The sequence below is a fragment of the Brassica napus genome, chromosome C4 (genome assembly GCF_020379485.1).
Source record: "Brassica napus cultivar Da-Ae chromosome C4, Da-Ae, whole genome shotgun sequence".
NCBI lineage: Eukaryota > Viridiplantae > Streptophyta > Magnoliopsida > Brassicales > Brassicaceae > Brassica > Brassica napus.
In genome coordinates this window covers 32,338,244-32,348,595 of record NC_063447.1, presented here as the reverse complement: position 1 = coordinate 32,348,595, position 10,352 = coordinate 32,338,244, and the positions used below count along the sequence as shown (strand labels likewise).

At 35.9% G+C, this 10,352-nt stretch overlaps 1 protein-coding gene across 1 annotated transcript; it reads right to left on the bottom strand.

Moving 5' to 3' along the window:
* Positions 1–6,008: 6,008 nt before the first annotated feature.
* LOC106393144 (MATH domain and coiled-coil domain-containing protein At3g58430-like) lies at positions 6,009–10,230 on the bottom strand. The gene is made up of 3 exons (XM_022715472.2): positions 10,100–10,230; positions 6,531–6,603; positions 6,009–6,413 (listed from the first exon to the last, which is right to left on the bottom strand). Exons 1-3 carry the CDS (start codon positions 10,228–10,230, stop codon positions 6,009–6,011), a joined length of 609 nt encoding a protein of 202 aa, XP_022571193.1.
* Positions 10,231–10,352: the final 122 nt, after the last annotated feature.

Genomic DNA, 10,352 nt, shown 5'->3' with positions numbered 1-10,352 from the left:
CACATTATCTGTGGCTACCCCTGCAGCTGAGATAACATGCCCAAGGTACTCCACTTGATTCTGCGCAAATAAGCATTTCTTCTTGTTCGCAAAAAGCTTATGTCTGTCAAACACCTTCAAAACTTCCTCCAAGTGATGCACATGATCCTCCTCATTCTTTCTGTATATCAACACATCATTAAAAAACACCAGCACGAATTTGCCCAAGAAAGGACGGAAGAGATCAATCATCAGACTGAAACGTAGAAGGAGCATTTGTGAGCCCAAATGGCATTACTAAGAACTCGTAATGGCCATCATTGGTTCGAAATGATGTTTTATGAATGTCCTTCTCCTCCATACAAATTTGATGAAAGCCTGCCGTAAGATCCATCTTTGAAAAGATCTTGTCTCCGTGAAGTTAATCCAGGAGCTGGTCAATCATAGGAATAGGATACTTACCTTCTATTGTTGCATGGTTTAAAGCTCTGTAGTCAACACAGAAACGCCATGATTTATCCTGTTTCTTGACTAAGAGAACCGGGCTGGAGAAAGGGCTTCTACTCACACGTATCAACCTTTTTTCGAGCATTTCAGCAACCATTGAAGACATGGCCTCCTGATGAGCCTGTGGGTAACGATACGGTCGTACGTTGATAGCTGTAGTTCCTGCTTTCGACGTGATCGCATGTTCTCTGCCCCTTACAGGAGGTAGGCCTTGTGGCTTGTCAAAAATGTGCTCATACAACTGTAATACTCTCTCAGCTTCAACTGGTAGCACCGGAGACAATGGTTTCTCTTTCTGCAACACGCTGAACCAAGAATCTCTAGGAACCGTCCACTGCCCATCGTCCACAGAGAGACTTTGTAAAGCTGGTTGCAGTTGGTGAAGATCTAATTCACCACTCAACATTGCCCGTCTTCCTCTGTGCCAAAACCTCCATTCTTGAGTGATCCAATCAATCTCGAATTTACCTAACGTTCTCAACCATTGGATCCCAAGAACCAAATCCACTTTTCCCAATTCAAGAGTTATGAAATCAATCTCAAAACCAAGTCTCTGCATCTCCAACTTGACGTTTTTTTCAAACTCCTCTTACGTTAATGCGACGCCATTACCCAACACTAAATGCATTTGCGAGTTTGAATGTGCTGATAATCCCACCTTCAGTGCGAGCTGAGGAGTAACAAAGTTGTGTGTGGCTCCACAATCAATCAAGACCACAGCTTTTTCTCCAGCTAACAACCCTCTCAGTTTAGTTGTCATAAGCGAGTCAATGCCAAGGTAAGCATTGAGAGAGATTTCCATCAGTTGTGGTCCCTGCACATCCTGCTCCTGCGTATCACTAGTTTCCACTTCTTCGGCGTATGCGTCTTGCAATACTTCAACTTCTATGTCATCAATGAGCATCATAATTTGTAACTCTGCATTCGCACACACATGACCTCAGAACCAACTCGTCTTGCATTTAAAACAAAAGTTTAGCCTCTTCAAATCAGCTAATTCAGCTGGAGTTAAGTGCAATCGTGGTCTCTGAGGTAAGTTCTTGTGCGTTTCCAGTTGCTTACTTTTGTCGTCGGCAAGTGGCTGCAGAGGACGTTGACCAAAATGATTTGATCGGTGGTGTTTTTTATGGTAATCCATATGTCTTGGTTTCACACGTTCACCCATGACTTGACATAAAGTGCTGCTCTCCATCTTTATCACTGCAGCAATGTGGTTACGTAAACCTTTTGGTTTTTTGAGTTTGATGACCTCTTTCATTTCCTGCTTCAAACCAGTGTAAAAATTTCTGATCATGCTAGGCTCATCAATTCCTTTAACTTGAGTTATCAGCTCTTCAAACTCCTTGACATACTGACGTACAGAACCGGTATGCGTCAAAGCACACAAACGATTGTGAGGTTCATCATCAACCGACTCCGCAAATCTCTCCAACATCCGCCATTTGAAGTGGAACCAGCTCTCGAACATCTCCTCCTCTGCTTCCCATAGATACCAGTTCAATACCCCCCCCCCCCAGTCAAACTCAGAGCCACCAATTCAAGTTTCTCTTGTTCTGAATATTTCGCTGCTCTGAAATATCTTTCCACATTCAGTATCCGCCAATACGGCATCAAACCATCAAACGTATGCAACTCAATCTTCTTCAGTACTTGTAAACATATATGTATACCTCCGATATCCTAACGAGAGATTTTCCGATTCAGTTACCGAGTCATGTACCTGAGGTTCCGAAGATCCTGCTACGTCTTTACCGTGAGGTTTCGACGAAGTCGTATTGGACCCGATCCTGTCGATCGCAGCTGTGATCTTCTGTAACTGAAACTCGACGGAGCCCAAACGTGACTCGACGGCGCCGACTCGTTCGTCTAATTTTGCGTTAGCCTCCTTCAACTTCCTCCATCCCTCGTAGATCACCTTAACCGTCTTCTCCGTCTCTACGGCCGATCTCTCCATATGATCCAATCTTCCATCAGAATCTTCGATCAAATCCATCGCGAGCAGCTCACCGAACCACTTGATAGCCTTTGAGCTATCGAAACTTGTACGAACTCGATAACAAATCGATAAGAATCAAAGAATGACTTTGTATTAAGAATTAACTGAGAATCGCTGGCTTAACCCAGACGAATTCTCCTCAAGTCTCGCGACTCAATCGAAAATACAAAGCTAGATTACAATGAACACAAAGCGTCTTATTTAAAGCTTCCAACGGACTCTAACAGAAAACCCTCTTTCTTGTCTAGAGTCTTTCTCCTATTTCCCTTCCTTAAGACCCGCTGGATGAAGCATAGTCTTCCTTCAAACTCCCATTTTCTCCCTTCTCCCGCGTTCCTCCTTCTTCCATCTTTCTCTTCCTCCTCACGTAACGATATTGTAGCTTATCACCTGCATCTTTCACATATTTCAGTGCAATGTCTGCTTGGATAAGATCTTCATTGGATAGTTCTTGAAGTGATTTGCACAATGTCTGAATTAAGCCGAGAAGGGAACTCATGCATGCGCTCCTCACATGTTGGTTCTTTGCACGAAATCAACTGCAATGTCAGGGTGCTTTTCAAATAAACGCCTCACAGATCCTACCTGAGAGAGTGGAGACAGACATAAAACACATATGATATAGCCTTATTTGGTCATTAGAATAAGCAAGGTATTATACTTATAAAAAAAAATCAATGGGAATGAGTCTTGTAGAATAACAAAGACACACCACTAATAAATGTCTTACTTGTGAACGAAAAACATGAAAACCATTGACATCAATACTTTCCATTATTGATGAACCTTCCTTCAGCAAAACAACATCTTTTTCCTCTGTCTTCTCAGTTTCCACTGGTATATCTTGAAGAGCATCAACTTCCACAACAATCTTCACTTGATTGTTTACAAGGAAGCCACTATCTTTGTCAAGAAATTTTGGAAGCAAAACCACGGATGTATAAGCCAAGTCTGTTTTCATTGGATAAAACCATTGCATTCCTTCTGTAAAATTCCACCCAAATGTTTAATAAACATCAGTAAAGTAATTGCAGAAAAATAAAACAGATTAAAAACTAGTAAAATTAATATAACATGCATTAAATAGGAATCTTGGATACGAATGTATGATACTGACAATGACAAACTAATCTCGAAAGAGAATCCTGAGGTTTAGTAAGAAATACCCTTAAATATGGAAAGCTCTTCCGAAAGTTGATTCACAATGGTCAGGCGATACTTGAGATATCTTTTTAGTTCAGTGGGCAAAGATGGACCGTAGTGAAAAAGCACAGACACTCATATTTGACTGCATTGCGAACAGCTCCAAGGCAACTGCCAATAAACACAAAATAAATGAATCAATACAATATAAATGAACAAAAGAGTGGGGTTAAGACTTAAGTGTTACGTGTACCAGGCGTAGCCAGTAGTGCCTATCTCATAAGGATCAAAATAACGAGTTTTAGATTTAAAAGAGGAAAAATTATTTATCAACCAAGTAAACTTCGTCCCACCTAGCTTGGCCATCGGTCTGGAGACATTCCTCCCAACAAAACAACAAGAGAATTATGAGAATAAACCGTTACAACATAACTAAAGACAGACAATCTAACAAAATATATAGAATATTGTAGTTTGACTAAGATTAAACTTTAGACTCAAAGCCATTACAACCAGTGGCGGAGCAAGAAATATTTTTGACTGGGGTCATAATATATAAATTTAATATGTATATATTATTATTACAGAAATATACTTTTTTTTTACAAAATCAAAAGGACATATAAAAATTTATACATAAATTAGTGGGGTCAAATACTATATTTTAACTAAATATTACAATAATTTTCAAGAAAATACATCAGAAAAAAAATTTCTCCAATTTCACACTCCCCTCTCTGCCTCCGCCCCTGATTACAACTACGTTCAACACTCAAACCAGAAAAATTACCCTTCAGAGTAGAGTATATATATTGAGAGCACAAACACTGCAGCACTAAAAGAACACAGTTTCATTCTTGTTTTCAGCTTTAATACCATCTCCAACCCACTCATATTTCTATCTCTATATTTTCCCCTAAAATAAAGAAACTCTATTATAGAAGTGAAAATGCTCCAATGTATGTCTCTATAATAGAGTTCCTCTATTTACAGGGGAAAATATAGAGATATGATATCTCTACCTCTAAGAGCATCTCCAATGTATTTTTCTCTATATTTTCCTCTAAAATAGAAATCTCTATTATAGAGTTGAAAATGCTCCAATGTATACCTCTATAATATAGTTCATCTATTTTAGAAGAAAATATAGAGAAAAGTTAATTTTTGCCTTTATATTTAGAGGTAGAAATATCATATCTCTATAATTTTCTCCTATAAATAGAGAAACTATATTATAGAGGCATACATTGGAGCATTTTCACCTCTATAATAGAGTTTCTCTATTTTAGGGGAAAATATAGAGATAGAAATAGGGATGGGTTGGAGATGGTCTAAATATAGAGGCAAAAAATAATTTTCATCTATATTTTCCTCTATAATAGAGTTCATCTAAAATAGAAGTATACATTGGAGCATTTTCAGCTCTACAATAAAGATATCTATTTTAGAGGAAAATATAGAGGTTTATATTAAAGATGCTCTAAATAGAAAAAAAATCGGAAATGCAAAACGTTTTTTATTACGCTGAGAAGGAAATAAAATCGCTTTTGCTCCATCCTTGTTCCCAATAATACTTCAATGAACTGAGCAAGGTTCCCTATTGGTGCATGTTACTTAACTTAGGGAACATGAACTAAGCGAGTGTAGCTATCGGTGCATGTTTTCTTCATAGTGCAAACGTTTCATATATGTTCCACTATTCTACTTTTAACAATTCTAATATGTTCTGTGTTGAATTTATGATGAATGGAATAGAATATAGATTAAACATATTAATACAGTTTTCTCAAAAAAAGAACATATAAATTAATACTGTTTGTAATAATAATATATCGACGCAATGTTCCATATTACAAAGAATGCAAATGATCGGAGGAAATGTGTAGAAGGATTTTCATAACTCAAAGAGGCTACGGCCATCTTTAACGCAGTGGATGAGTGGGGTTTTTAGTGTATGGACTCTACAAAAATGCTAAAAACCGGTTATAAAAGTGGCCAAATAAGAACCGATTTAAGTGGGTTCCTTGCACTGTTTGTGGGCCCCACTGACACGTGGCAGTCCGTGATTTGTTCGCTTTTTAATTTTTTTTAATTTAATCAGACAAAAAAAATAAAAAATTAAGAACCCAAATGGGTTTATAGGATAATCATGCTCTAAGAACTTTCCAAGATCAGTGTTACAGGCACAAAGTAGTTTACTTTCTCGTCAAGAAACTTAGAGATACAACAAATTTAGTAGACAAAGCTTAGATAGACCGTAACGGCAAAAGACATTTTCACAAAATGACGCCAAGTTTAATTACATAACAAAAGAACATCTTGTTTTGAAACCAAGGGAGAAAATAAGACAACAAACACACAAAATGTCTAAGAACTCAAATAATCAAACAACATCATCGAATGACATAGGAGTTCTTGTGTCCGACAACTCTTCATGTTCCTTCTCCACTAGGGCATCCAGATCTGAACAATGTTGCTTCAGTTTCAGTAAACTATCCACCATTTCCTGAAGCCGAGCCAAACTAGACTGCTCTTTCTCCTTCTTGTCTTTAACTATATCCAGCTTTTTCTCCAACCAATCCACCTTAAAACCAGCGTCTTTCAAGTACGTAAGTGCAATGTCTGCTTCCACAAGATCTTCATTGGAGAGATCCTCGAGTGATTGGCACATCGTTTCAATTAAGCTGAGCAGGAAATCCATGCATGCGTTTCTCAGATGTTGGTTCTTTGCACGGAACTCTACTGCAATGTCTGGATGTCTTTTAAAGATAAGTCTTACAGATTCTACCTGTGAATGGAGCAAAGATGTATATAGCATCAGAACACAAAAGGTTACTAATACAAAACAAATGATCATGTGTAGTGAAGACTAACAAGCAGTTTGCACCATTTTCAAGTTTCAAACCTGTGAAGGAAGAACTTGAAAGCCATTGACATCCATGCTTTCAATTTCAGATTCCTCTGATGCGTCCGAGTATCTTTTGGTAGTAGAAACATGACACAAACCGACAGGAAAAAAAAGGGATTTAAACACATGTAACTTAAATCAATACAATAGAGGAAAAGTGAATCAAAATGAGTTAGAATGATACATATAAGATAGCCACGAGGAGAGACTCTTTATCACCCAAGTGAACTTCTTCTCACCTTGATTTTCCATGAAGATTTTTAACAGTGATACTACAAGAGCAGGAAAAGAATGAAACCATTAATCAAACAAAATCTATAACCAAAACAAGAGGATCTAATCTAAAGATTACCCTCCAAAGTCACGTACATAGAGAGGTCAAACACTGCAGTACTGCTAACATACAAGTTCGTATCTTCAACTTTGAAGAGATAATCAGGAGTGCAAAACATTTTAATTACGTTAGGGAGGAAAGCAAATCGTTTTAAATCATCATCGCTGGTTCCCAATAAGAGGTTACTTATTGTTTAGGGAACATAAACTGAGCTTGAGCCTAATACAAACCATCACAATAACTCATTTATGATGAAATAAGAAAAATTGTACTCCTTCCGTTTCATTAAATTAGATGTGTTAAAAAAAAAATTGTTTCACAGAGATAAACTTTTGTATTTTCTATGAAAAAAGTTGTGATCTTCAAAAAAATTAATTAATTTTTTTATTGATTGAAAATTATTGAAAATTGAAAATTACAGAAAATGATACATTTATTATAGTGATTTAATGTGTTTTCTTAATATGTGTGAAAACATTAAAAATCTATTTTGTGAAACAGGTGGAGTATGTGGGACATATGAGAAGCAATATACTTTATAATTTGATTACAAATTAGGCTTCGAATGGTAAAAGCAGTTCAAGCGGCGTAGATCAAACAGTTTGTGCGGATCAAGTGGGACAAGTGCAGATCATGCGTGAGAAATGCAGTTCAAATAGATCAAACAATTATTATAGGTTTAAATGGTAAAAACAGTTTGAATAAAGAAGAATATATATTTAAATAATAAAAATTACTGTGAAATATATCAAAACATATCATATATAAATATAATAATAAATTACAGTTTTAACGAAATTAAAATATAAAACATTAGAATTTAGCGAAATACATGTTACTACAATTTTAAAATCAAAATACAAAAGACATTAGAATATGAAATATGAATCTATTCTACTAGTATATATATTTAAACTATATTACTATATATTTGCATAATACATATTATAATTAAACACATATTATATAAATATAACAATTTAAATAAATGTAAAAACTATATGAAAAATAAAAGAAATATAAGTAAATAATGATAGTTTTGTATTGTTAAAGTGGTAAGTAAAATAAAATGAAAATATTATTTATAAAAACAGATAAATATATATTTAAATTAAGTATTTGTAACTAAATCATTTATCAGCAAAAAAAAAAAAGCAGATCAACACCACCAAGTGTTAGCGGGTGAGAAAAATGTTAGCGGGTGAAATCTGCATGCAGATCTCTCGATTTTCCCACAAAAAGACAAAAAAAATATTTAACTGCATGCAGATTTAATGCAGATTTTCTACTAACTGCCTTTTAGAAACAGAAAATAGTGAATGGTGATTTATGTATGGGAGAACTGCATGTGTGGGAGAACTGTCTTTGTCTCACTCTTCCATTCAAAGCCTTAAACATCATAAAAGTTTATTTTATAACGTTCTTGTAAAAAAAAATGGACAATGTAATCATGTCATTACAAGAAAAATAGACATATGCAGATCTCTAGCTAACTGCTTTTTAGAAACAAAAAGAAGAATGAAAGGTGATTTTAGTGGAGAAGAGTTCTATGGGTGCGAGAACTGTCTTTGTCCCACCCTTCCATTCAAAGCCTTCAACATCATAAAGTTTATTTTATAAGGTCGTTGTACAAAAAAATGGACAGTGTAATCATGTCCTTACATCTCACGTAAGAAAACAGAGGACTCTGTTTCTAATCTGAGTATCCAGAAAAATTAGATACTTTTTCGTACATGTCTCTTTAGCTAAATGAAAGAATAACTGATATGGCATCTAACGTATCAGTTTTATCTGATCACATCCTCTTCACTCCAACCCTCTGTTTTGAATTTATTTGTGATTAGATGTTATGCTGAGAATAAATGTTTTCTCTAATGTGTGATGTTTTGACGTCCATAAATTTCCCTAACACTTGATATTTTTTTTTGAGCTATTAGGTTCGTATTAGTGATTATTAAAACATCAGTTGTGTTTATGTTTGGTCTTCTCTATTATGTTGCAAAGACAGTTCTATGTGTGGGAGAACTGTCTTTGTCCCACCCTTCCATTCAAAGCCTTCAACATCATAAAGTTTATTTTATAAGGTCGTTGTACAAAAAAATGGACAGTGTAATCATGTCCTTACATCTCACGTAAGAAAACAGAGGACTCTGTTTCTAATCTGAGTATCCAGAAAAATTAGATACTTTTTCGTACATGTCTCTTTAGCTAAATGAAAGAATAACTGATATGGCATCTAACGTATCAGTTTTATCTGATCACATCCTCTTCACTCCAACCCTCTGTTTTGAATTTATTTGTGATTAGATGTTATGCTGAGAATAAATGTTTTCTCTAATGTGTGATGTTTTGACGTCCATAAATTTCCCTAACACTTGATATTTTTTTTTTAGCTATTAGGTTCGTATTAGTGATTATTAAAACATCAGTTGTGTTTATGTTTGGTCTTCTCTATTATGTTGCAAGGTTTGTCCCTTATGTCTTTAGTCGCTAATACATTTGTAGTCAATGCACTTGGCTTGAAACATAATTCAGAATGATCCATTATAAGTGGACCGATGAATAGTTCAAGAACCTCACTCTTCCACCGGTTTGGCTTATAAGCTTATTAATTACATGATAACTTGCAACAGATGTAATGAGTTTAATTACATGATAACTTGCAACACAGATAATGAGTTTAATTACATGATAAGTTGCAACAGATAATGAGTTTAATTACATGATAACTTGCAACAGATGAAACAGCGGAGAGAATGATTGTATAGTGGAAAATAAAGACTCTTTAGCTAATTTAGGTTCGCGGGCTTTTAATGGGTTCTAAATGGGCATTTATTTAATGGGTCTAAATGGGCATTTATCAGTTACTCTTTCATTTAGATAAAAGCCCGCAAACCTAAATTAGTTAAAGAGACATGTACGAAAAATGCCCATTTAGACCCATTAAGCTAGTCGGATTTATTTAATGGGTCTAAATGGGCATTTATTTAAGATGGGTTTAGGTTCGCGGGCTTTTAATGGGTTCTGAAAAAAATAAATGCCCATTTAGACCCATTAAGCTAGTCGGGTTTTAAATGTGTAACCCACTTGAGACCCATTTATTAAATGGGTTTTTGCTAAAATAAACGGGAACCCGTTTAACCCACTAATGTTTTTTTTTAAACGTTGTCGTTTGGTTTCTTTAAGGGCCTTTAGTTTTTTTTTTCCATTTTCATCTTCTCTTCCGTTTAACCCTCGCGATATCTCTGACGAGATAGGCCGTATCCCGACCCTCGCGATATCTCTGAACCTGAGCTGCAACTCCTTCGCCGGAGCAATCCCGTCGCGGTTCTCTAGCCTCGTCAATCTCGGAACTCTCGACATCTCTCACAACAAACTCGCCGGAAACCTAAACGTCTTGGGCTCTTGGCTGATCTTCAGAACCTCGTCTCACTGAACATCTCCTTCAACAAATTCTCCGGCGAGCTGCCCAACGTCTTGGCTGA

Excerpts from the sequence above, each read along its gene's own strand:
- LOC106393144 (XM_022715472.2), bottom strand. The coding sequence starts at position 10,230 with ATGTCGAGAGTTCCGAGATTGACGAGGCTAGAGAACCGCGACGGGATT. Across the intron at positions 6,604-10,099 it reads TCGTCAGAGATATCGCGAGG|ATACTCGGACGCATCAGAGG; the intron begins GTTAAACGGAAG and ends TACTACCAAAAG. Across the intron at positions 6,414-6,530 it reads TTCAAGTTCTTCCTTCACAG|GTAGAATCTGTAAGACTTAT; the intron begins GTTTGAAACTTG and ends CTCCATTCACAG.